General features: G+C 59.0%; 1 protein-coding gene across 2 annotated transcripts in view; it reads left to right on the plus strand.

Annotated features, from left to right (window-relative positions):
* STIM1 (stromal interaction molecule 1) overlaps positions 1-26810 on the plus strand; it is a 73787-nt gene that overhangs the window by 17265 nt on the left and 29712 nt on the right. For both annotated transcript variants that reach the window (XM_069759585.1, XM_069759587.1), the window contains exons 2-4: positions 15319-15449; positions 18647-18761; positions 22192-22303. In XM_069759585.1, coding sequence (XP_069615686.1) covers positions 15319-15449; positions 18647-18761; positions 22192-22303 — 358 coding nt within the window. The remainder of the gene's footprint in view (positions 1-15318; positions 15450-18646; positions 18762-22191; positions 22304-26810) is intronic.

Here is a 26810-nt window from a genome sequence, read left to right on the forward strand (position 1 = left end):
CGGCCCCCTGATGTCCTGTGCGGCCCCCGATCTCGTCCGGGCCCCCGATGTCCTGTGCGGCCCCCGATGTCCTGTGCGGCCCCCGATCTCGTCCAGGCCCGTGATGTCCTGTGCGGCCCCTGATGTCCTGTGCGGCCCCTGATGTCCTGTGCGGCCCCCGATCTCGTCCGGGCCCGTGATGTCCTGTGCGGCCCCCGATCTCGTCCGGGCCCGTGATGTCCTGTGCGGCCCCTGATGTCCTGTGTGGCCCCCGATCTCGTCCGGGCCCCTGATGTCCTGTGCGGCCCCCTGATGTCCTGTGCGGCCCCCTGATGTCCTGTGCGGCCCCCTGATGTCCTGTGCGGCCCCCTGATGTCCTGTGCGGCCCCCTGATGTCCTGTGCGGCCCCCTGATGTCCTGTGCGGCCCCCTGATGTCCTGTGCGGCCCCCTGATGTCCTGTGCGGCCCCCTGATGTCCTGTGCGGCCCCCTGATGTCCTGTGCGGCCCCCTGATGTCCTGTGCGGCCCCCGATCTCGTCCGGGCCCCCGATGTCCTGTGCGGCCCCCTGATGTCCTGTGCGGCCCCCTGATGTCCTGTGCGGCCCCCTGATGTCCTGTGCGGCCCCCTGATGTCCTGTGCGGCCCCCTGATGTCCTGTGCGGCCCCCTGATGTCCTGTGCGGCCCCTGATGTCCTGTGCGGCCCCTGATGTCCTGTGCGGCCCCTGATGTCCTGTGCGGCCCCCGATCTCGTCCGGGCCCCTGCCTCCTGTGCGCAGGAATTAGTGGTTTTCCTGCCTCTGCTCCTCTGACTGCGGCACAGACTCTCGCCTACTACTGACGTGGAGTCACATCCAGAGCTGCGTTCACCTTCTACTCCAGTTAAGGCTAGAGCTGCTGCATCATAGTGGAGCAGGTGACTGCAGGGATGTAGTCTGTAACCATGGAGACACATAGCTCTGCACCAGCGCTGTATGCAGGAACCCAATGGTTGTAGCAGAGCTGCTGCGCTGGCGTCGGTCACATCCGGCTCTGTGGTTTGTGTGCGGCTTCCGGTGGACGGATACGACATCTTCTGTCACCGCAGTAGCATCGGTGTCTGTGTGTACGGGGGTCACTGAGCCTGCTGTAACTCCCATGATGCACTGCTCATTAGTGACAGGAAGCCTGCAGCTCTGGGTGTGACTAGAGCATAAGACGCGATGCTGCGATCAGATTTTTTGAGTTGGACGTTCTGAGAATTGATTGGCTGTGTGCAGAGCGCAGGGTCCGGTCAGTGATGGGGCCACGCTGTGTGCAGAGCGCAGGGTCCGGTCAGTGATGGGGCCACGCTGTGTGCAGAGCGCAGGGTCCGGTCAGTGATGGGGCCACGCTGTGTGCAGAGCGCAGGGTCCGGTCAGTGATGGGGCCACGCTGTGTGCAGAGCGCAGGGTCCGGTCAGTGATGGGGCCACGCTGTGTGCAGAGCGCAGGGTCCGGTCAGTGATGGGGCCACGCTGTGTGCAGAGCGCAGGGTCCGGTCAGTGATGGGGCCACGCTGTGTGCAGAGCGCAGTGTCCGGTCAGTGATGGGGCCACGCTGTGTGCAGAGCGCAGGGTCCGGTCAGTGATGGGGCCACGCTGTGTGCAGACCCCAGGGTGCGGTCAGTGATGGGGCCACGCTGTGTGCAGAGCACAGTGTCCGGTCAGTGATGGGGCCACGCTGTGTGCAGACCCCAGGGTGCAGTCAGAGATGGGGCCACGCTGTGTGCAGTGCGCAGGGTGCGGTCAGTGATGGGGCCACGCTGTGTGCAGAGCGCAGGGTGCGGTCAGTGATGGGGCCACGCTGTGTGCAGAGCACAGTGTCCGGTCAGTGATGGGGCCACGCTGTGTGCAGACCCCAGGGTGCAGTCAGAGATGGGGCTACGCTGTGTGCAGTGCGCAGGGTCCGGTCAGTGATGGGGCCACGCTGTGTGCAGAGCGCAGTGTCCGGTCAGTGATGGGGCCACGCTGTGTGCAGACCCCAGGGTGCAGTCAGAGATGGGGCCACGCTGTGTGCAGTGCGCAGGGTCCGGTCAGTGATGGGGCCACGCTGTGTGTAGAGCGCAGGGTGCGGTCAGTGATGGGGCCACGCTGTGTGCAGAGCGCAGGGTCCGGTCAGTGATGGGGCCACGCTGTGTGCAGAGCGCAGGGTCCGGTCAGTGATGGGGCCACGCTGTGTGCAGACCCCAGGGTCTGGTCAGTGATGGGGCCACGCTGTGTGCAGAGCGCAGGGTCCGGTCAGAGATGGGGCCACGCTGTGTGCAGAGCGCAGGGTCCGGTCAGTGATGGGGCCACGCTGTGTGCAGACCCCAGGGTCCGGTCAGTGATGGGGCCACGCTGTGTGCAGAGCGCAGTGTCCGGTCAGTGATGGGGCCACGCTGTGTGCAGAGCGCAGTGTCCGGTCAGTGATGGGGCCACGCTGTGTGCAGACCCCAGGGTGCAGTCAGAGATGGGGCCACGCTGTGTGCAGTGCGCAGGGTGCGGTCAGTGATGGGGCCACGCTGTGTGCAGAGCGCAGGGTGCGGTCAGTGATGGGGCCACGCTGTGTGCAGAGCACAGTGTCCGGTCAGTGATGGGGCCACGCTGTGTGCAGACCCCAGGGTGCAGTCAGAGATGGGGCCACGCTGTGTGCAGTGCGCAGGGTCCGGTCAGTGATGGGGCCACGCTGTGTGCAGAGCGCAGTGTCCGGTCAGTGATGGGGCCACGCTGTGTGCAGACCCCAGGGTGCAGTCAGAGATGGGGCCACGCTGTGTGCAGTGCGCAGGGTCCGGTCAGTGATGGGGCCACGCTGTGTGTAGAGCGCAGGGTGCGGTCAGTGATGGGGCCACGCTGTGTGCAGAGCGCAGGGTCCGGTCAGTGATGGGGCCACGCTGTGTGCAGACCCCAGGGTCTGGTCAGTGATGGGGCCACGCTGTGTGCAGAGCGCAGGGTCCGGTCAGAGATGGGGCCACGCTGTGTGCAGAGCGCAGGGTGCGGTCAGTGATGGGGCCACGCTGTGTGCAGAGCGCAGGGTCCGGTCAGTGATGGGGCCACGCTGTGTGCAGAGCGCAGGGTGCGGTCAGTGATGGGGCCACGCTGTGTGCAGAGCACAGTGTCCGGTCAGTGATGGGGCCACGCTGTGTGTAGAGCGCAGGGTGCGGTCAGTGATGGGGCCACGCTGTGTGCAGAGCGCAGGGTCCGGTCAGTGATGGGGCCACGCTGTGTGCAGACCCCAGGGTCCGGTCAGTGATGGGGCCACGCTGTGTGCAGAGCGCAGGGTCCGGTCAGTGATGGGGCCACGCTGTGTGCAGAGCGCAGTGTCCGGTCAGTGATGGGGCCACGCTGTGTGCAGACCCCAGGGTGCAGTCAGAGATGGGGCCACGCTGTGTGCAGTGCGCAGGGTGCGGTCAGTGATGGGGCCACGCTGTGTGCAGAGCGCAGGGTGCGGTCAGTGATGGGGCCACGCTGTGTGCAGAGCGCAGGGTCCGGTCAGTGATGGGGCCACGCTGTGTGCAGAGCGCAGGGTCTGGTCAGTGATGGGGCCACGCTGTGTGCAGAGCGCAGGGTCCGGTCAGTGATGGGGCCACGCTGTGTGCAGACCCCAGGGTGCGGTCAGAGATGGGGCGACGCTGTGTGCAGAGCGCAGGGTGCGGTCAGTGATGGGGCCACGCTGTGTGCAGAGCGCAGGGTCCGGTCAGTGATGGGGCCACGCTGTGTGCAGAGCGTAGGGTCCGGTCAGTGATGGGGCCACGCTGTGTGCAGAGCGCAGGGTCCGGTCAGTGATGGGGCCACGCTGTGTGCAGAGCGCAGGGTCCGGTCAGTGATGGGGCCACGCTGTGTGCAGAGCGCAGGGTCCGGTCAGTGATGGGGCCACGCTGTGTGCAGAGCGCAGGGTCCGGTCAGTAATGGGGCCACGCTGTGTGCAGAGCGCAGGGTCCGGTCAGTGATGGGGCCACGCTGTGTGCAGAGCGCAGGGTCCGGTCAGTGATGGGGCCACGCTGTGTGCAGAGCGCAGGGTCCGGTCAGTGATGGGGCCACGCTGTGTGCAGAGCGCAGGGTCCGGTCAGTGATGGGGCCACGCTGTGTGCAGAGCGCAGGGTCCGGTCAGTGATGGGGCCACGCTGTGTGCAGAGCGCAGGGTCCGGTCAGTGATGGGGCCACGCTGTGTGCAGAGCGTAGGGTCCGGTCAGTGATGGGGCCACGCTGTGTGCAGAGCGCAGGGTCCGGTCAGTGATGGGGCCACGCTGTGTGCAGAGCGCAGGGTCCGGTCAGTGATGGGGCCACGCTGTGTGCAAAGCGCAGGGTCCGGTCAGTGTTGGGGTCACGCTGTGTGCAGAGCGCAGGGTCCGGTCAGTGATGGGGCCACGCTGTGTGCAGGGCGCAGGGTCCGGTCAGAGATGGGGCCACGCTGTGTGTAGAGCGCAGGGTTCGGTCAGTGATGGGGCCACACTGTGTGCAGAGCGCAGGGTCCGGTCAGAGATGGGGCCACGCTGTGTGTAGAGCGCAGGGTCCGGTCAGTGATGGGGCCACGCTGTGTGCAGAGCGCAGGGTCCGGTCAGTGTTGGGGCCACGCTGTGTGTAGAGCGCAGGGTCCGGTCAGTGATGGGGCCACGCTGTGTGCATGGTGCGGTCAATGATGGGGCCACGCTGTGTGCAGAGCGCAGGGTCCGGTCAGTGATGGGGCCACGCTGTGTGCAGAGCGCAGGGTGTGGTCAGTGATGGGGCCACGCTGTGTGCAGAGCGCAGGGTCCGGTCAGTGATGGGGCCACGCTGTGTGCAGGGTGCGGTCAGTGATGGGCCACGCTGTGTGCAGAGCGCAGGGTCCGGTCAGTGATGGGGCCACGCTGTGTGCAGAGCGCAGGGTGCGGTCAGTGATGGGGCCACGCTGTGTGCAGAGCGCAGGGTCCGGTCAGTGATGGGGCCACGCTGTGTGCAGAGCGCAGGGTCCGGTCAGTGATGGGGCCACGGGGCCACGCTGTGTGCAAAGCGCAGGGTCCGGTCAGTGTTGGGGCCACGCTGTGTGCAGAGCGCAGGGTCCGGTCAGTGATGGGGCCACGCTGTGTGCAGGGTCCGGTCAGTGATGGGGCCACGCTGTGTGTAGAGCGCAGGGTCCGGTCAGTGATGGGGCCACGCTGTGTGCAAAGCGCAGGGTCCGGTCAGTGATGGGGCCACGCTGTGTGCAGAGCGCAGGGTCCGGTCAGTGATGGGGCCACGCTGTGTGTAGAGCGCAGGGTGCGGTCAGTGATGGGGCCACGCTGTGTGCATGGTCCGGTCAGTGTTGGGGCCACGCTGTGTGTAGAGCGCAGGGTCCGGTCAGTGATGGGGCCACGCTGTGTGTAGAGCGCAGGGTGCGGTCAGTGATGGGGCCACGCTGTGTGCAGGGTCCGGTAAGTGATGGGGCCACGCTGTGTGCAGAGCGCAGGGTCCGGTCAGTGATGGGGCCACGCTGTGTGCAGAGCGCAGGGTCCGGTCAGTGATGGGGCCACGCTGTGTGTAGAGCGCAGGGTCCGGCCAGTGATGGGGCCACGCTGTGTGCAGACCCCAGGGTGCGGTCAGAGATGGGGCGACGCTGTGTGCAGAGCGCAGGGTGCGGTCAGTGATGGGGCCACGCTGTGTGCAGAGCGCAGGGTCCGGTCAGTGATGGGGCCACGCTGTGTGCAGAGCGCAGGGTCCGGTCAGTAATGGGGCCACGCTGTGTGCAGAGCGCAGGGTCCGGTCAGTGATGGGGCCACGCTGTGTGCAGAGCGCAGGGTCCGGTCAGTGATGAGGCCACGCTGTGTGCAGAGCGCAGGGTCCGGTCAGTGATGAGGCCACGCTGTGTGCAGAGCGCAGGGTCCGGTCAGTGATGGGGCCACGCTGTGTGCAGGGTGTGGTCAGTGATGGGCCACGCTGTGTGCAGAGCGCAGGGTCCGGTCAGTGATGGGGCCACGCTGTGTGTAGAGCGCAGGGTCCGGTCAGTGATGGGGCCACGCTGTGTGCAGAGCGCAGGGTCCGGTCAGTGATAGGGCCACGCTGTGTGCAGGGACGGCAGGCAGGTTCTGTGTACACAGCACGGACCCACCGTCCCTCCGCTCACCTCCTGCGTACCCAGAACGGGCCCGCCGTCCCTCGGCTCACCTCCTGCGTACACAGAACCTGCCTGCCGTCCCCCCACACACCTCCTGTGTACACAGAACGGACCCGCCGTCCCTCCGCTCACCTCCTGCGTACACAGAACGGGCCTGCCGTCCCTCCGCTCACCTCCTGCGTACACAGAACGGGCCTGCCGTCCCTCCGCTCACCTCCTGCGTACACAGAACGGGCCCGCCGTCCCTCGGCTCACCTCGTCCCCCCACACACCTCCTGCGTACACAGAACCTGCCCGCCGTCCCTCCGCTCACCTCCTGCGTACACAGAACCTGCCTGCCGTCCCTCCACACACCTCCTGCGTACACAGAACCTGCCCGCCATCCCTCCGCTCATCTCCTGCGTACACAGAACCTGCCTGCCGTCTCTCCGCTCACCTCCTGCGTACACACAACCTGCCTGCCGTCCCTCCGCTCACCTCCTGCGTACACACAACCTGCCTGCCGTCCCTCCGCTCACCTCCTGCGTACACAGAACCTGCCTGCCGTCCCCCCACACACCTCCTGCATACACAGAACCTGCCTGCTGTCCCTCCGCACACCTGCGTACACAGAACCTGCCTGCCGTCCCTCCGCACACCTTCTGCGTACACAGAACCTGCCTGCCGTCCCTCCGCTCACCTCCTGCGTACACAGAACCTGCCTGCCGTCCCTCCGCACACCTCCTGCGTACACAGAACCTGCCTGCCGACACTCCGCACACTTCCTGCGTACACAGAACCTGCCTGCCGTCCCTCCGCTCACCTCCTGCGTACACAGAACCTGCCTGCCGTCCCTCCGCTCACCTCCTGCGTACACAGAACCTGCCTGCCGTCCCTCCGCTCACCTCCTGCGTACACAGAACCTGCCTGCCGTCCCTCCGCTCACCTCCTGCGTACACAGAACCTGCCTGCCGTCCCTCCGCTCACCTCCTGCGTACACAGAACCTGCCTGCCGTCCCTTCGCACACCTACTGCGTACACAGAACCTGCCTGCCGTCCCTCCGCTCACCTCCTGCGTACACAGAACCTGCCTGCCGTCCCTCCGCACACCTCCTGCGTACACAGAACCTGCCTGCCGTACCTCCGCTCACCTACTGCGTACACAGAACCTGCCTGCCGTCCCTCCGCTCACCTCCTGCGTACACAGAACCTGCCTGCCGTCCCTCCGCTCACCTCCTGCGTACACAGAACCTGCCTGCCGTCCCTCCGCACACCTCCTGCGTACACAGAACCTGCCTGCTGTCCCTCCGCTCACCTCCTGCGTACACAGAACCTGCCGTCCCTTTGCTCACCTCCTGCTTACACAGAACCTGCCTACCGTCCCTTTGCTCACCTCCTGCGTACACAGAACCTGCCTACCGTACCTCCGCACACCTCCTGCGTACACAGAACCTGCCTACCGTCCCTTTGCTCACCTCCTGCATACACAGAACCTGCCTGCCGTACTTCCGCTCACCTCCTGCGTACACAGAACCTGCCTGCCGTCCCTCCGCTCACCTCCTGCGTACACAGAACCTGCCTGCCGTCCCTCCGCACACCTGCGTACACAGAACCTGCCTGCCGTCCCTCCGCTCACCTCCTGCGTACACAGAACCTGCCTGCCGACCCTCCGCACACTTCCTGCGTACACAGAACCTGCCTGCCGTCCCTCCGCTCACCTCCTGCGTACACAGAACCTGCCTGCCGTCCCTCCGCTCACCTCCTGCGTACACAGAACCTGCCTGCCGACCCTCCGCACACTTCCTGCGTACACAGAACCTGCCTGCCGTCCCTCCGCTCACCTCCTGCGTACACAGAACCTGCCTGCCGTCCCTCCGCTCACCTTCTGCGTACACAGAACCTGCCTGCCGTCCCTCCGCACACCTGCGTACACAGAACCTGCCTGCCGTCCCTCCGCTCACCTCCTGCGTACACAGAACCTGCCTGCCGTCCCTCCGCTCACCTCCTGCGTACACAGAACCTGCCTGCTGTCCCTCTGCTCACCACCTGCGTACACAGAACAATCGCCCGCTGTTCCTCCGGAGGACACACCTGTGTTTATCCCGGCTTATGATGTGCCGCGCTGATGCCAGGTGTCCTGTGCCAGCCGCCCCCGCTCCCGAGCTGTAGTGGAAACTATCACCTCCATCATTCCAGTACACACATCCTACTGCCCAGAACTACAACCCCCAGCATGTGACAATGCAGCTTGTAGATGTAGTTTGTCTCTAAGGTCCGCCCCGGTTTCCTTATACTCAGTCCTGCTCACACAGCTGAGGGGTTGTTGCACTGTATCATCTCCTGGAGTCCAGGATGTGTGCAGATTACTGATGCACTGTGACAACCCCTCAGCTGTGTGAGGAGCATTCAGTACAGTGTGATCAGTGGCACCGAGTCATGACTGGTGAATGGTGAGCGTGGCTGCCCGGCTGAGGCCGCCTGACCCTCTGTCCCGGCCTCTCCATGGTCACCGTGTACACAGCCAGTAAACGGCAGCGCGTCTCCAGGAGCCGCTAATCCTCCCCAATCCCCTCATTCAGCAGCTTTAAAGGGCCCCGTCACCACAAATACAGCCCACCCAGCGGCCATAATGAAGGGGCCCCACAGCAGTCAGGATTGGGGGTAAACTTCGGGCTAGGCTTGCTGTATAGGGATGTGGTGGTCTTCGGGCTAGGCTTGCTGTATAGGGATGTGGTGGTCTTTGGGCCATGCATGCTGTATAGGAATGTGGTGGTCTTCGGGCTAGGCTTGCTGTATAGGGATGTGGTGGTCTTCGGGCTAGGCTTGCTGTATAGGGATGTGGTTGTCTTCTGGCTAGGCTTGCTGTATAGGCATGTGGTGATCTTTGGGCCATGCATGCTGTATAGGAATGTGGTTGTGTTCGGGCTATGCTTGCTGTGTAGGGAGGTGGTGGTGTTAATTCTAGGCTTGCGGTATAGGGATGTGGTGGTGGTCGGGCTATGCTTGCTGTGTAGGGAGGTGGTGGTGGTCGGGCTATGCTTGCTGTATAGGGATGTGGTGGTCTTCGGGCTATGCTTGCTGTATAGGGATGTGGCGGTCTTTGGGCTATGCTTGCTGTATAGGGATGTGGTGGTAATGCTAGGCTTGCGGTATAGGGATGTGGTGGTCTTCAGGCTAGGCTTGCTGTATAGGCATGTGGTGGTCTTCGGGCTAGGTTTGCTGTATAGGGTTGTGGTGGTGTTCGGGCTATGCTTGCTGTATAGGGATGTGGTGGTGTTCGAGCTATGCTTGCTGTATAGGGATGTGGTGGTGTTCGGGCTATGCTTGCTGTATAGGGATGTGGTGGTGTTCGGGCTATGCTTGCTGTTTAGGGATGTGGTGGTGTTTGGGCTATGCTTGCTGTTTAGGGATGTGGCGGTCTTCGGGCTAGGCTTGCTGTATAGGGATGCGGTGGTGTTCGGGCTATGCTTTCTGTATAGTGATGTGGTGGTGTTCGGGCTATGCTTGCTGTATAGGGATGTGGTGGTGTTCGGGCTAGGCTTGCTGTATAGGGATGTGGTGGTCTTTGGGCTATGCTTGCTGGTTAGGGATGTGGCGGTCTTCGGGCTAGGCTTGCTGTATAGGGATGTGGTGGTGTTCGGGCTATGCTTGCTGTATAGGGATGTGGTGGTGTTCGGGCTATGCTTGCTGTTTAGGGATGTGGTGGTGTTTGGTCTATGCTTGCTGTTTAGGGATGTGGCGGTCTTCGGGCTAGGCTTGCTGTATAGGGATGCGGTGGTGTTCGGGCTATGCTTTCTGTATAGTGATGTGGTGGTGTTCGGGCTAGGCTTGCTGTATAGGGATGTGGTGGTCTTTGGGCTATGCTTGCTGGTTAGGGATGTGGCGGTCTTCGGGCTAGGCTTGCTGTATAGGGATGTGGTGGTGTTCGGGCTATGCTTGCTGTATAGGGATGTGGTGGTGTTCTGGCTATGCTTGCTGTTTAGGGATGTGGCGGTCTTCGGCTATGCTTGCTGTATAGGGATGTGGTGGTCTTCGGGCTATGCTTGCTATATAGGGATGTGGTGGTCTTTGAGCTATGCTTGCTGTATAGGGATGTGGTGGTGTTCGGGCTATGCTTGCTGTATAGGGATGTGGTGGTCTTCGGGCTATGCTTGCTATATAGGGATGTGGTGGTCTTTGAGCTATGCTTGCTGTATAGGGATGTGGTGGTGTTCTGGCTATGCTTGCTGTTTAGGGATGTGGTGGTCTTCGGCTATGCTTGCTGTATAGGGATGTGGTGGTCTTCGGGCTATGCTTGCTATATAGGGATGTGGTGGTCTTCGGCTATGCTTGCTGTATAGGGATGTGGTGGTCTTCGGGCTATGCTTGCTATATAGGGATGTGGTGGTCTTTGAGCTATGCTTGCTATATAGGGATGTGGTGGTCTTTGAGCTATGCTTGCTGTATAGGGATGTGGTGGTGTTCGGGCTATGCTTGCTGTATAGGGATGTGGTGGTCTTCGGGCTATGCTTGCTATATAGGGATGTGGTGGTCTTCGGCTATGCTTGCTGTATAGGGATGTGGTGGTCTTCGGGCTATGCTTGCTATATAGGGATGTGGTGGTCTTCGGCTATGCTTGCTGTATAGGGATGTGGTGGTCTTCGGGCTAGGCTTGTGATACAGGCATATGTTGGCACATGTGGGGGAATAGATGGCGGCCTGCAGTGATCGGGGGGTACATTGGAGGTTTTTGATGACTCTCCTAATATGTTCCCCATCTTTCCCCAGTGTGTGGTCATCAGTGGTCCGCAGAGCTTCGCTCCTGGGGTGCATGTGACGGCGAGCTTCCTGCAGGCCGAGCATTCAGTGTATCCCCCCTCTCTGATGTGGAGCAGAGCAGGCGTGAGATCTGCAAACAGCAGCCGCCGCCGCCTGCTCTGTACACGGAGAGGCCGCCAATGTAAATGTTACACAGGTAGCAGTCCAACATCCACAACCCCGCCACAACATGAGCGCCCCCCACTGTATGCGGTGGATACCCCTCTGATCCCTGCAGGGGTCCGATGCGCTCCTCAGTGCCGCCTCCATGGATCATCCCACAGATTATCAGAATTGGGAATCATAGTTGCAGTGTGGTGCAGCTGCCGCACTCTGCTGTCCGGTGCCTTTCTCTCTGTGCTGTCCGGTGGCTTTATCTCTGTGTTGTCTGGTGGCTTTATCTCTGTGTTGTCTGGTGGCTTTATCTCTGTGTTGTCTGGTGGCTTTATCTCTGTGTTGTCTGGTGGCTTTATCTCTGTGTTGTCTGGTGGCTTTATCTCTGTGTTGTCTGGTGGCTTTATCTCTGTGTTGTCTGGTGGCTTTTTCTCCCTCTGTACTGTCCAGTGCCTTTTTCTCCCTCTGTGCTGTCCGGTGCCTTTTTCTCTTTGCGCTGTCCGGTGCCTTTTTCTCTGTGCGCCGTCCGGTGCCTTTTACTCTGTGCGCCGTCCGGTGCCTTTTTCTCCCTCTGCGCCGTCCGGTGCCTTTTTCTCGCGGGTTCAGGCCGACCGATGCATACTACGTTATATTCGGGACTGGTCGGTTGTTGCTCCTGCGGACCATGTGGTCGGTTTTGCTCACTTCCCCCTCTCCAGTCACAGATGATGATTTTTCTCTGTTCTCGCCAGGCTGTGGATCAGTCTTTAGAGTTAATGAGGCAGCAGGGGGGCTCTAAGGAGGTGACCCGGATAGCGATGATGATGGGCGATCCCCGGAGAGCCGGCCCAGATTCCCTGCGATGGTGGCTGCAGAACACAATGTCCCGGACAATTACAGAACCTCTCTGTGGTGAGCGGACATCGCCCCGGGGTGAGAACCTCCACATCACCCCACTTTCCCAGGACCCCGAGTGGCGCCTCACTTCCGCTGTGATGTCACTGGACAGTTGTCAGCAGAGGCGGTGACCTCATTCCTGTACTAGCAATCATTCCTCGAATTTCCTCGATCCTCCCCGGGGGTCCGCAGCTCCGCTCCCCCCAGATACAGATCACATTTCACCAAGACTGCAAAACGTGACTACGGCGAAATGAGGGATATGCCGGTGCCTGCATGTGGGGGTCCGTGTACCCCGCAGCACCAGAGTCTGGGCAGTCTGCTGTTATCCTCCCGTCACCCCCCAGAGCTGCACTCACTATTCTGCTGTTACATCATGTCTTATCCTCCAGTCACCTCCAGAGCTGCACTCACTATTCTGCTGTTGCAGCGTGTCTTATCCTCCAGTCACCTCCAGAGCTGCACTCACTATTCTGCTGTTACATCATGTCTTATCCTCCAGTCACCTCCAGAGCTGCACTCACTATTCTGCTGTTACATATCTTATCCTCCAGTCACCTCCAGAGCTGCACTCACTATTCTGCTGTTACATTGTGTATTAGGCTACTTTCACACATCAGGCCTGATGGCCGCACGTTTCATCCGTTTTTTGCCGGATCCGTCAAAAAATTCTATTCCGGCGGACGGAGAAAACGGACATATGAACATTTTTTCTGTCCGTCTGAAAAACGCCCAACGACAGTTGCCGCGATAACCGGATGAAACGTGAGGCGCGCTGACTGGATCCGGCTACCTATTACCTTTTTTTCGCACTGAGCATGCCCAGTAGCTGCATTTGCCATTCTGCAGTCTCTCTCTCGGGTCTTTTGGGGGGACGTTGTCCCTCTGTACGGCGGATCTTTTGGGGGGATGTCGTCCCTCTGTACGGCGGATCTTTTGGGGGGATGTCGTCCCTCTGTACGGCGGATCTTTTGGGGGATGTCGTCCCTCTGTACGGCGGATCTTTTGGGGGGATGTCGTCCCTCTGTACGGCGGATCTTTTGGGGGGATGTCGTCCCTCTGTACGGCGGATCTTTTGGGGGGATGTCGTCCCTCTGTACGGCGGATCTTTTGGGGGGATGTCGTCCCTCTGTACGGCGGATCTTTTGGGGGGATGTCGTCCCTCTGTACGGCGGATCTTTTGGGGGGATGTCGTCCCTCTGTACGGCGGATCTTTTTTGGGGAACTTGTCCCTCTGTACGGCAGATCTTTTGGGGGGATGTCGTCCCTCTGTACGGCAGATCTTTTGGGGGGATGTTGTCCCTCTGTACGGCGGATCTTTTGGGGGGATGTCGTCCCTCTGTACGGCGGGTGTTTGGGGGGGGATGTCGTCCCTCTGTACGTCGGATCTTTTGGGGGGATGTCGTCCCTGTGTACGGTGGATCTTTTGGGGGGATGTCGTCCCTCTGTACGGCGGGTGTTCGGGGGTGGGTGTCGTCCCTCTGTACGGCGGAACTTTTGGGGGGATCTTGTCCCTCTGTACGGCAGATCTTTTGGGGGGATGTCGTCCCTCTGTACGGCGAGTCTTTTGGGGGGATGTCGTCCCTCTGTACGGCGGATCTTTTGGGGGGATGTCATCCCTCTGTACGGCGGGTGTTCGGGGGTGGGTGTCGTCCCTCTGTACGGCGGGTGTTTGGGGGGGGATGTCGTCCCTCTGTACGTCGGATCTTTTGGGGGGATGTCGTCCCTCTGTACGGCGGAACTTTTGGGGGGATGTCGTCCCTCTGTACGGCGGATCTTTTGGGGGGATCTTGTCCCTCTGTACGGCAGATCTTTTGGGGGGATGTCGTCCCTCTGTACGGCGAGTCTTTTGGGGGGATGTCGTCCCTCTGTACGGCAGATCTTTTGGGGGGATGTCGTCCCTCTGTACGGCAGATCTTTTGGGGGGATGTCGTCCCTCTGTACGGCGAGTCTCTTGGGGGGATGTCGTCCCTCTGTACGTTGGGTCTTTTCTGGGGATGTCGTCCCTCTGTACGGCGGATCTTTTGGGGGGATGTCGTCCCTCTGTACGGCGGATCTTTTGGGGGGATGTCGTCCCTCTGTACGGCGGAACTTTTGGGGGGGTGTCGTCCCTCTGTACGGCGGAACTTTTGGGGGGATGTCGTCCCTCTGTACGGCGGATCTTTTGGGGGGATGTCGTCCCTCTGTACGGCGGATCTTTTGGGGGGATGTCGTCCCTCTGTACGGTGGATCTTTTGGGGGGATGTCGTCCCTCTGTACGGCGGGAGTTCGGGGGTGGGTGTCGTCCCTCTGTACGGCGGATCTTTTGGGGGGGGGTGTCGTCCCTCTGTACGGCGGGTGTTCGGGGGGGTGTCCTCCCTCTGTACGGCGGGTGTTCGGGGGTGGCTGTCGTCCCTCTGTACAGCGGGTGTTCGGGGGGTGGGTGTCGTCCCTCTGTTCTGGGGGTCCCTGGGCGTGGTACCTGTGGGCCGATACTGTATACAGTGACTTGTCAGTAATGTCTTTGTTTATGGGCCTTTCAGTGTCGGGGAGGCGGGTGGTCGGACTGGTTTGGTGACACTTGGCATTGATCTTTTGAATACGGGCGTACGGTGAGAGTTCAGCTCCCCCCACTGCTGGGCACAGTCCAATATTACCAGCTCTGTGCTCCCTCACACTGGCGCCATATCTATATCTGGGATTCAATTCATGAAGCAGCAGGCGCAGGATGAGCAGCAGGTGCATTGTGGGAGGAGGGATGGGATGGAGCAGATTGTCCTCTTGCTCTGGTGGTTCGTCCTCTATTTCCCCGGCCTTGTCCGTGCATAATGGCACCCCCACCCCCCTCCCCCCCCGGCCTTTTTTTCACCAGGGCTGTGAAGTCCGTGTCCATTTTGCTGGAGTTGGTTTAACATGGAGCGACTCCCACCATATATCACACGTTGGGTGCAGTAGTACGATGTCCTATAAATGTCTGTTCTGCTCCTGTACTGAGGACCTCGGCTGTTAGTGGAGATGAATATGCTGCACGTTCTGCACATGCTCAGCAGTGTGACTGGTGCTGCACGTTCTGCACATGCTCTGTAGTGTGACTGGTGCTGCACGTTCTGCACATGCTCAGTAGTGTGACTGGTGCTGCACGTTCTGCACATGCTCAGCAGTGTGATTGGTGCTGCGCGTTCTGCCCATGCTCAGTAGTGTGACTGGTGCTGCACATTCTGCACGTGCTCAGTAGTGTGACTAGTGCTGCGCGTTCTGCACATGCTCAGTAGTGTGACTGGTGCTGCGCGTTCTGCACATGCTCAGCATTGTGTCTGGTGCTGCGCGTTCTGCACATGCTCAGCATTGTGTCTGGTGCTGCGCGTTCTGCACATGCTCAGCAGTGTGACTGGTGCTGCGCTTTCTGCACATGCTCAGTAGTGTGACTGGGGCTGCACGTTCTGCACATGCTCAGTAGTGACTGGGATTGGGGGGCCGCAGGCAGTGGTTTGGGTATGGACAGCCTTGGGTCTTACACTTCTCTCTCCGCAGAGTTCTGCCGGATCGACCCTATCCTGTGTCAGCGGGAGGACGAACTGCTCGGCTTCGAGGCCGTCGTCAGTATTCACAAGCAGATGGACGACGACGCCAACGGCAACGTGGATGTTGAGGAGAGCGACGAGGTGAGTGGGCGCATCCCACCATGGATCCCGCCGAAAGCCCCCCTTCCAGCTACTCTAGTCAAAGCCAGAGCTGTCGCCACCGCCCTCAGTCACTCCCCTACTGTACTGTCTCCTCACACACCCAGAGCTGTCGCCACCGCCCTCAGTCACTCCCCTACCTTACTGTCTCTTCACACACCCAGAGCTGTTGCCACCATCCTCGGTCAATCCCCTACCGTACTGTCTCCTCGCACACCCAGAGCTGTCGCCACCGCCCTCAGTCACTCCCCTACTGTACAGTCTCCTCTCACACCCAGAGCTTTCGCCACCGCCTTCAGTCACTCCCCTACTGTACAGTCTCCTCGCACACCCAGAGCTGTCGCCACCGCCCTCGGTCACTCTCCTACTGTACAGTCTCCTCACACCCAGAGCTGTCGCCACCGCCCTCAGTCACTCCCCTACTGTATTGTCTCCTCGCACACCCAGAGCTGCCGCCACCGCCCTCAGTCACTCCCCTACCTTACTGTCTCCTCTCACATCCAGAGCTGTCGCCACCGCCCTCAGTCACTCCCCTACCTTACTGTCTCCTCTCACATCCAGAGCTGCACTCGCGGTTTTGCTGTGAGCCGTGTGCTGACACCGCACTGGCCGGATGCTGAAGTGCTCTGTGCTGCTTACATTGCATCCATGGTGAATTGTCTGCATCTCCCAGAATGCAATGCAGCAGTGTGGCGCGAGGTGGTGAATGCTGTGGCAGCAGCTCTGGTTGTGACCGGAGGACAGGACGGGATGTGACGCACGGCACTGCAGCGGAGCTCAGGCCTGAAGAAAAGAGCGATCACTTTACATCCTCTGGGCTAAATATACGGAGGAACAGCTGAGGGCGGGGGAGGGGGCCACAACATTAACCTGTTACTGATCAGAGGGCATCCTGGACCCCGCATCGGGTCCCCCACACCGGGCCTCGTGTTCACCTGTGTCCATGCTGCAAAGTGTGTGAAGCATGGCGTCAGCCAGTGTGCGGGGGCAGGGCTCGCTGACTATAGCGGGGGCACCAGGATATACAGGGGGAGATGAGGGTTTCTCTAATAGATTAGGTGGGCTTCAAGGCTCATCATAAACATGAGGAGGGGAGCAGAGGGCTCGGCGCATTCACGAGGGGGGAGTACAGGGCTCGCCGGATACACGAGGGGGGTAGAAGGCTCGGCGGATACATGGGGGGGGGGGGAAGGATGTACAAGGCTCGACGGATACACGAGGGAGGAGTACTAGGCTCGGCGGATACAAGAAGGGGGTAGAAGGCTCGGCGGATACATGAGGGGGAGTACAAGGCTCGACGGATACACGGGGGGGGCAGTACAGGGCTCGGCGGATACACGAGGGGGGAGTACTGGGCTCGGATACATGAAAGGGAGTACCAGGCTCGACGGATACACGAGGGGGGAGTACAGGGCTCGGCGGATACACGAGGGGGGGAGTACAGGGCTCGACGGATACACGAGGGGAGAGTACAGGGCTCGGCGGATACACAAGGGGAGAGTACAGGGCTCGGCGGATACACGAGGGGGGAGTACAGGGCTCGGCGGATACACGAGGGGGGGAGTACAGGGCTCGACGGATACACGAGGGGGGAGTACAGGGCTCGGCGGATACACGAGGGGGGGAGTACAGGGCTCGACGGATACACGAGGGGGGAGTACAGGGCTCGGCGGATACACGAGGGGGGTAGAAGGCTCGGCGGATACATGGGGGGGGGGAGGGAGTACAAGGCTCGACGGATACACGAGGGAGGAGTACTAGGCTCGGCGGATACAAGAAGGGGGTAGAAGGCTCGGCGGATACATGAGGGGAGTACAAGGCTCGACGGATACACGAGGGGGCAGTACAGGGCTCGGCGGATACACGAGGGGGGAGTACTGGGCTCGGTGGATACATGAAAAGGAGTACAAGGCTCGGCGGATACACGAGGGGGGAGTACAAGGCTCGACGGATACACGAGGGGGGAGTACAGGGCTCGACTGATACACGAGGGGGGAGTACAGGGCTCGACGGATACACGAGGGGGGAGTACAGGGCTCGGCGGATACACGAGGGGGGAGTACAGGGCTCGGCGGATACACGAGGGGGAGTACAGGGCTCGGGGGATACATGAGGGGGGTAGAAGGCTCAGCGGATACACGAAGGGGGGCAGAAGGCTTGGCGGGTACACGAGGAAGGGGGCAGTGGGCTTGGTGGGTACACGAAGGGGGGGTGCAGAGGGCTTGGTGGGTACACGAGGAGGGGGCAGAGACCTGGGTGGGTACACGAGGAGGGGGGCAGAGAGCTTAGCGGGTACACGAGGAGGGGGCAGAGGCCTGGGTCGGTACACGAGGAGGGGGGCAGAGGGCTTAGCAGGTACACGAGGAAGGAGGCAGAGGGCTTGTCGAGTACACGAGGGGGTAGAGGGCTTAGCGGGTACATGAGGGGGTAGAGGGCTTGGCGGGGACTTGAGGAAGGGGGCAGAGGGCTTAGCAAGTACATGAGGAGGGGCAGAGGGCTTGGCGGGGACTCGAGGAAGGGGGCAGAGGGCTCGGCGGGTACACGAGGAGGGTAGAGGGCTTGGCGGGGACTCGAGGAAGGGGGCAGAGGGCTTAGCGGGTACATGAGGAGGGGCAGAGGGCTCGGCGGGTACACGAGGAGGGTAGAGGGCTTGGCGGGGACTCGAGGAAGGGGGCAGAGGGCTTAGCGGGTACATGAGGAGGGGCAGAGGGCTCGGCGGGTACACGAGGAGGGTAGAGGGCTTGGCTGGTTCCTGAGGGGGAAAGGGTCAGAGGGCTCCACAGTTTTATGGGGGGCTGAGGCGGTTGCCGGTTTTCCTGGATGGGGGGGTGGGCTGCGCTGTCTGGTGTTTGGGGGGTTCCTGGCTGCATGAGACACAGCGGGGGGCACAGGATATAGTTCTTTATAATGAGGTCTGGGACAGATGTAGCGGGGTCTCTGGGAACCCTGTATGTGAGGCAGTGTTCCATTTGTGGGGGTCCTTCCTTCAGTCCTGTGGCCCCCCGGTGCTGTGTGTGGCATAGGGGTTATTGTGGGGGGCTTTTGTTTCTGTGATTGGTTAGGACACTACTGCTGTAGTTCTCTGTGCCGCAGTGGCCTCCGATATAACAGGAGTCCATCAGAATACATGGGGGGCTGACGCAGGGGCACTTAGTCATGGTCCTCTCTTCTGTTCGCAGTTCTTGAGGGAGGACCTGAACTATCACGACCCCACGGTGAAGCACAGCACCTTCCATGGAGAGGACAAGCTGATCAGCGTGGAGGACCTGTGGAACACGTGGAAAGCGTCAGAAGGTAGCGTGTCAGGTGACCGTTCCCGTGACAACACACTGGAGCACGAGTCCAGGTGAAGGGGTAACTGCGGGTTACCATGGTGATGTGCAGTGGACAGGAAGTCTTCACGAACCCTGATAAAATCCCAGATTCTTGTTGTGTAAAATAATCCTAATGTCGCCATAAAGTGCACAAATCCAGTGAGACGATCTGCACGGCCGTCCACCGACACCGAGCTGCAGCCCTGAGAGGTCCTGGCAGCGAGCAGTGTTGTTGGGTCGGGGTCCATCGCTCGGCACCTCTCGGAGTGATATCTATGCCGGTTCCTGGCAGCAGCTCCACACCTGTCAGATAGCGGGGACATCTCCTGTGTACAGCGTCCTCTTCAGGTCACCACAGATTGCAGGACATCTCCTGTGTACAGCGTCCTCTTCAGGTCACCACAGATTGCGGGGACATCTCCTGTGTACAGCGTCCTCTTCAGGTCACCACAGATTGCGGGGACATCTCCTGTGTACAGCATCCTCTTCAGGTCACCACAGATTGCGGCGACATCTCCTGTGTACAGCGTCCTCTTCAGGTCACCACAGATTGCGGGGACATCTCCTGTGTACAGCGCCCTCTTCAGGTCACCACAGATTGCAGGGACATCTCCTGTGTACAGCGTCCTCTTCAGGTCACCACAGATTGCGGGGACATCTCCTGTGTACAGCGTCCTCTTCAGGTCACCACAGATTGCGGGGACATCTCCTGTGTACAGCGCCCTCTTCAGGTCACCACAGATTGCGGGGACATCTCCTGTGCACAGCGTCCTCTTCAGGTCACCACAGATTGCGGGACATCTCCTGTGTACAGCGTCCTCTTCAGGTCACCACAGATTGCGGGGACATCTCCTGTGTACAGCGCCCTCTTCAGGTCACCACAGATTGCGGGGACATCTCCTGTGTACAGCGTCCTCTTCAGGTCACCACAGATTGCGGGGACATCTCCTGTGTACAGCGCCCTCTTCAGGTCACCACAGATTGCAGGGACATCTCCTGTGTACAGCGCCCTCTTCAGGTCACCACAGATTGCGGGGACATCTCCTGTGTACAGCGTCCTCTTCAGGTCACCACAGATTGCGGGGACATCTCCTGTGTACAGCGTCCTCTTCAGGTCACCACAGATTGCGGGGACATCTCCTGTGTACAGCGCCCTCTTCAGGTCACCACAGATTGCGGGGACATCTCCTGTGCACAGCGTCCTCTTCAGGTCACCACAGATTGCGGGACATCTCCTGTGTACAGCGTCCTCTTCAGGTCACCACAGATTGCGGGGACATCTCCTGTGTACAGCGCCCTCTTCAGGTCACCACAGATTGCGGGGACATCTCCTGTGTACAGCGTCCTCTTCAGGTCACCACAGATTGCGGGGACATCTCCTGTATACAGCGCCCTCTTCAGGTCACCACAGATTGCGGGGACATCTCCTGTGTACAGCGTCCTCTTCAGGTCACCACAGATTGCGGGGACATCTCCTGTGTACAGCGCCCTCTTCAGGTCACCACAGATTGCAGGGGCCTCTCCTGTGTACAGCGTCCTCTTCAGGTCACCACAGATTGCGGGGACATCTCCTGTGTACAGCGTCCTCTTCAGGTCACCACAGATTGCGGGGGCATCTCCTGTGTACAGCGTCCTCTTCAGGTCACCACAGATTGCGGGGACATCTCCTGTGTACAGCGTCCTCTTCAGGTCACCACAGATTGCGGGGGCATCTCCTGTGTACAGCGCCCTCTTCAGGTCACCACAGATTGCGGGGACATCTCCTGTGTACAGCGTCCTCTTCAGGTCACCACAGATTGCGGGGACATCTCCTGTGTACAGCGTCCTCTTCAGGTCACCACAGATTGCGGGTCATCTCCTGTGTACAGCGTCCTCTTCAGGTCACCACAGATTGCGGGTCATCTCCTGTGTACAGCGCCCTCTTCAGGTCACTGATTGCCCGGTTTTGGCTTTGTGCCTTCTGGGATTATGGCCGCAGTTCCCCTCGGTCTCATCAGAGAGATCACATTTCTGCTTCTGGCCGATGTGATGGAGGTTCTAGCAGAACATCGCTGGCCTGGAGGTTTTATCTGTTAGAAAAGTCATGAAATGATTTTTCTTGGTGATATTGTTTTGTATGATAAAAACCTGGGATGTTACCAGGGGCGTGAAGACTTCTTATATGCACTGTTGCTACTACTCTCCTTGGTATGACCTCTGGAGAGGGAGCGGCTGGGCTTCCTGCTGTAGGTCAGCAGATCCTCCTCATAACCATGTCTGCTCCTCTGTGCCCCTCTCCTCTGCTTGTTGTGATGTCTTCCTCTAATTGTCCTGACCTCCTCCCCTGCGTGTGATGACCCCCTCACCTCCCCCTCGCCTTCTGTGCACACCGTGCCTCCCTCGCCTCTTTTGCGCGTTGTAACCTCTCTAGCACGCTTCGCCTCCCCCACCTCACCCTCCCTAGCGCGTTTCACCTCACTGCCCACCGTGCCCCCCAGCCACCTCTGTGCACTATGACCTTCCCAGCGCACCTCGCCTACCCCTCGTGCCATGCCCTCTCCGTCACCTCCTTTGCACACCCTGCGCTCCCCAGCATGCCAGAGCCTCTCGCCTCCCTCTCACACCTGGCCCCCCTCGGCAAAGGCGACCCACATCTCCCCTGCACGTCAGCCTCCTCCCATCTTCCCTGCACGTCGGCCTCGCTCCGTCTTCTCTGCACCTCGGCCTTGCTCCGTCTTCCCTGCACCTCGGCCCCGCTCCGTCTTCCCTGCACGTCGGCCGGCCTCTCTCCGTCTTCCCTGCACGTCGGCCGGCCTCCCTCCGTCTTCCCTGCACGTCGGCCGGCCTCCCTCCGTCTTCCCTGCACGTCGGCCGGCCTCCCTCCGTCTTCCCTGCACGTCGGCCGGCCTCCCTCCGTCTTCCCTGCACGTCGGCCGGCCTCCCTCCGTCTTCCCTGCACGTCGGCCGGCCTCCCTCCGTCTTCCCTGCACGTCGGCCGGCCTCCCTCCGTCTTCCCTGCACGTCGGCCGGCCTCCCTCCGTCTTCCCTGCACGTCGGCCGGCCTCCCTCCGTCTTCCCTGCACGTCGGCCGGCCTCCCTCCGTCTTCCCTGCACGTCGGCCGGCCTCCCTCCGTCTTCCCTGCACGTCGGCCGGCCTCCCTCCGTCTTCCCTGCACGTCGGCCGGCCTCCCTCCGTCTTCCCTGCACGTCGGCCGGCCTCCCTCCGTCTTCCCTGCACGTCGGCCGGCCTCCCTCCGTCTTCCCTGCACGTCGGCCGGCCTCCCTCCGTCTTCCCTGCACGTCGGCCGGCCTCCCTCCGTCTTCCCTGCACGTCGGCCGGCCTCCCTCCGTCTTCCCTGCACGTCGGCCGGCCTCCCTCCGTCTTCCCTGCCTGGCGGCCATCACTCTCACCAGATGCCTCTTCTCCTCAGTGTATAACTGGACGGTGGAGGAGGTGGTGCAGTGGCTGATCACTTACGTGGAGCTTCCCCAGTACGAGGAGACGTTCCGGAAGCTGCAGCTCAGCGGGACGGATATGCCGCGGTAGGTGGTCCGCTATGTCGTATACTGTACGCAGCGTCTGCTGAATCCAGATATCTCCAGGGAAGAAATTGCCCCACGGGAATCCCTGCAATATGGAATCTTCCTGTGGAGGATCCTGGGATCTGCAATGACAGCAGTGGATTGTCCACCCGTGGCTCCTTACACCAGCACGCAGTGCAGCCCCCGCATCCTTCCCCAGTGAGTGCAACAGTGCAGCCCGTGTCCCCCCCATCCTCGGTGAGTGCAGCCTGAACCCCCCCTGGTGAGTGCAGCCTGTATCTCCCCCTTTCCCCCCACTCCCGGGGAGTTCAGCCCACTGACTAAGGAAATTCTTTCCGAAACGCGCGTCGGGGTGCGCGGCAACAGGACGTGTTAACCCTTAAAGGTATATTACCCTCATATTTTATTACTCTTGCACTTAGCACTTTAATGGAGCATTGTAATTTTTGGAATAATCTTATGATTGAGCACATATTTCATCTTATTTTTACACTGGCACATTAATATAATTATTGTATATGGTACAATTGATTTTGATATGATATTGGTGTTTTTTTGGCACAAATGTTTGTTCTGTTTTTCACTTGAGGAATATGTGATAGAATTGGGTCTGCCGGTCTTGATTGAGATATATAGATATAGATATAGATATAGATATATATATATATATATATATATAGATATAGATATAGATATATATATATATATATATATATATATATATATATATATATATATATATATATATATATATATATATATATATATATATATACTGTGTTCGAAATTGTTATGCAAATTGGACTTAAGTGTCATAAAGATTTAATTGTTTTGTTTTTCAAATAAACTCATGGATGGTTTTGTGTCTCAGGACTCAATGGATCACTGAAATCAATCTTAAACACATGTGATAATTAGTTTTCCAGGTGATTCTAATTAAAGGAAAACTACTTAAAAATGATGTTCCACATTATTAAGCAGGCCACAGGTTTCAAGCAATATGAGAAATAAAAAGGATCTCTCTGCTGCTGAAAAGCGTTAAATAGTGCAATGCCTTGGACAAGGGATGAAAACATTAGATATTTCACGAAAATGTAAGAGTGATCATCGTACTGTGAAGACATTTGTGACTGAAACAGAGCACAGACAGAGTTCATGCAGATAAAGGCATAATGAGGAAGGTTTCTGCCAGACAAATTCATTGGAGAGCAAATTCAAGAGAGCAGCTTCCAAAATACCATTACAACGCAGCAAACAGTTATTTGAAGCTGCTGGTGACTCTGGAGTCCCTCGAGCCTCAAGGTGTAGGATGCTTCCAAGGCTTGCTGTGGTTAATAAACCTACTATTCGGCCACCCTTAAACAGTGTTCATGAGCAGAAAAGGTTGCAGTGGGCCCAGACACACATGAAGACTTTCAAACAGTCTTGTTTACTGATGAGTGTCGAGCAACCCTGGATGGTCCAGATGGATGGAGTAGTGGATGGTTGGTGGAGGCCACCATGTCCCAACAAGGCTGCGACGTCAGCAAGGAGGTGGAGTCATGTTTTGGGTCGGAATCATGAGGAAACAGCTGGTGGGGCCCTTTAAGGTTCCTGAAGGTGTGAAAATGACCTCTGCAAAGTATATAGAGTTTCTGACAACTTTCTTCCATGGTCTGAAAAGCAGAAACCAGGAGCAAAATCATCTTCATGCTGACAATGCCCCATCTCATGCTGCAAAGAAACTTCTGAGTCATTGGCTGCTATGGGCATAAAAGAGATAAACTCATGGTGCGGCCACCATCTTCCCCTGACCTCAACCCTATAGAGAACCTTTGGAGGATCATCCAGCACAAGATCTATGAGGGTGGGAGGCCGATCACATCAAAACAGCAGCTCTGGGAGGGAAGAAATACAAGAAGAAACTCTCCATAAACTCACAAGTTCAATGGAGGCAAGAATTGTGAAGGTGATAGCAAAGAAGGTTCCTGTGTTACATGTAACTTGGCTGTTAGGAGGTTTTGGGGTTAAATAGCTTTTTTGCTCAGTGAATGTGACCTCCTAATGCTGCAAATTCCACAAATGAGACTTTTCAGTTCTTTATATCAAATGTATAGAAATTCTACTGGGCCTAATAATTTGGAGCAGTGCATTGTGGGGTTTTATTCATTGTGGAGATTATACTGTTATCATTGGGAGGTTTCTTCAATAAAATTCGATGTATAATCTAACGGGTGATGACTTTTATTAGACTGACTGTCATTTGCACCGACCATTTAGGAAAATCCGAGAAAAATATAATTTGCATAATTATTTGGAACACGGTGTAATTATATATTTTATTCTATCTATCATTGGTAATCTCCGTTCTAATATGCACGCATTGTTTTGTTTTTTATTATTAATTTTTAATTGTTTGTATATTTTGCCACTTTTTACTTAATAATGGCATTTTATTAATTACACTGTCTGGTCACCCCTTGGAAATCATGATTTTCGGTTGTGTGGTTGGTACCCCCCTCCGGGTGAGTGCAGCCTGTGGGTGAGTGCAGCCTGTGTTCCCCCAACTCCTCCTCTAGCTTTAATGTCGGTAATTAGCTGCTGATTATTAACAGATGGCTGATCATCTGGCGGTGCGGTGCTTGGTGCTCCGCCAGTGCCCGTGGTAAATGGGTTACTGGTACTGGACAGTGTGAGCTTTCTCCTCGGCCGTGCAGTGCCTGGTGCCCGTGGTAACTGGGTTACTGGTACTGGACGGTGTGATCTCCCTCCTCGGCCGTGCAGTGCCTGGTGCCCGTGGTAACTGGGTTACTGGTACTGGACGGTGTGATCTCCCTCCTCGGCTGTGCGGTGCCTGGTGCCCGTGGTAACTGGGTTACTGGTACTGGACGGTGTCAGCTCTCTCCTCGGCTGTGCGGAGCCTGGTGCCCGTGGTAAATGGGATAGGTACTGGACGGTGTGAGCTCCCTCCTCGGCTGTGCGGAGTCTGGTGCCCGTGGTAACTGGGTTACTGGTACTGGACGGTGTGAGCTCCCTCCTCGGCTGTGCGGTGCCTGGTGCCCATGATAACTGGGATAGGTACTGGACGGTGTGAGCTCTCTCCTCGGCTGTGCGGAGTCTGGTGCCCGTGGTAACTGGGTTACTGGTACTGGACGGTGTGAGCTCCCTCCTCGGCTGTGCGGTGCCTGGTGCCCATGATAACTGGGATAGGTACTGGACGGTGTGAGCTCTCTCCTCGGCTGTGCGGAGCCTGGTGCCCGTGGTAAATGGGATAGGTACTGGACGGTGTGAGCTCCCTCCTCGGCTGTGTGGAGTCTGGTGCCCGTGGTAACGGGTTAGGTACTGGACGGTGTCAGCTCTCTCCTCGGCTGTGCGGAGCCTGGTCCCCGTGGTAACGGGTTAGGTACTGGACGGTGTGAGCTCTCTCCTCGGCTGTGTGGAGCCTGGTGCCCGTGGTAACGGGTTAGGTACTGGACGGTGTCAGCTCTCTCCTCGGCTGTGCGGAGCCTGGTGCCCGTGGTAACTGGGATAGGTACTGGACGGTGTGAGCTCTCTCCTCGGCTGTGCGGTGCCTGGTGCCCGTGGTAACTGGGATAGGTACTGGACGGTGTGAGCTCTCTCCTCGGCTGTGCGGAGCCTGGTGCCCTTGGTAAATGGGATAGGTACTGGACGGTGTGAGCTCTCTCCTCGGCTGTGCGGAGCCTGGTGCCCGTGGTAACTGGGATAGGTACTGGACGGTGTGAGCTCCCTCCTCGGCTGTGCGGAGTCTGGTGCCCGTGGTAACTGGGATAGGTACTGGACGGTGTGAGCTCCCTCCTCGGCTGTGCGGAGCCTGGTGCCCGTGGTAACTGGGTTAGGTACTGGACGGTGTGAGCTCCCTCCTCGGCTGTGCGGAGCCTGGTGCCCGTGGTAACTGGGTTAGGTACTGGACGGTGTGAGCTCTCTCCTCGGGCACCAGGCTCCGCACAGCCGTGGTAACTGGGATAGGTACTGGATGGTGTGAGCTCCCTCCTCTGCTGTGCGGATTCTGAAGCCCGTGGTAACTGGGTTAGGTACTGGACGGTGTGAGCTCCCTCCTCGGCTGTGCGGAGCCTGGTGCCCGTGGTAACTGGGTTAGGTACTGAACGGTGTGAGCTCCCTCCTCGGCTGTGCGGAGCCTGGTGCCCGTGGTAACTGGGATAGGTACTGAACGGTGTGAGCTCCCTCCTCGGCTGTGCGGAGCCTGGTGCCCGTGGTAACTGGGTTAGGTACTGGACGGTGTGAGCTCCCTCCTTGGCTGTGCGGAGCCTGGTGCCCGTGGTAACTGGGTTAGGTACTGGACGGTGTGAGCTCCCTCCTCGGCTGTGCGGAGCCTGGTGCCCGTGGTAACTGGGTTACTGGTACTGGACGGTGTGAGCGTTCTCCTCGGCTGTGCGGAGCCTGGTGCCCGTGGTAACTGGGATAGGTACTGGACGGTGTGAGCTCTCTCCTCGGCTGTGCGGAGCCTGGTGCCCGTGGTAACTGGGTTACTGGTACTGGACAGTGTGAG

The sequence above is a fragment of the Ranitomeya imitator genome, chromosome 3, assembly GCF_032444005.1.
Source record: "Ranitomeya imitator isolate aRanImi1 chromosome 3, aRanImi1.pri, whole genome shotgun sequence".
Classification (NCBI taxonomy): domain Eukaryota; kingdom Metazoa; phylum Chordata; class Amphibia; order Anura; family Dendrobatidae; genus Ranitomeya; species Ranitomeya imitator.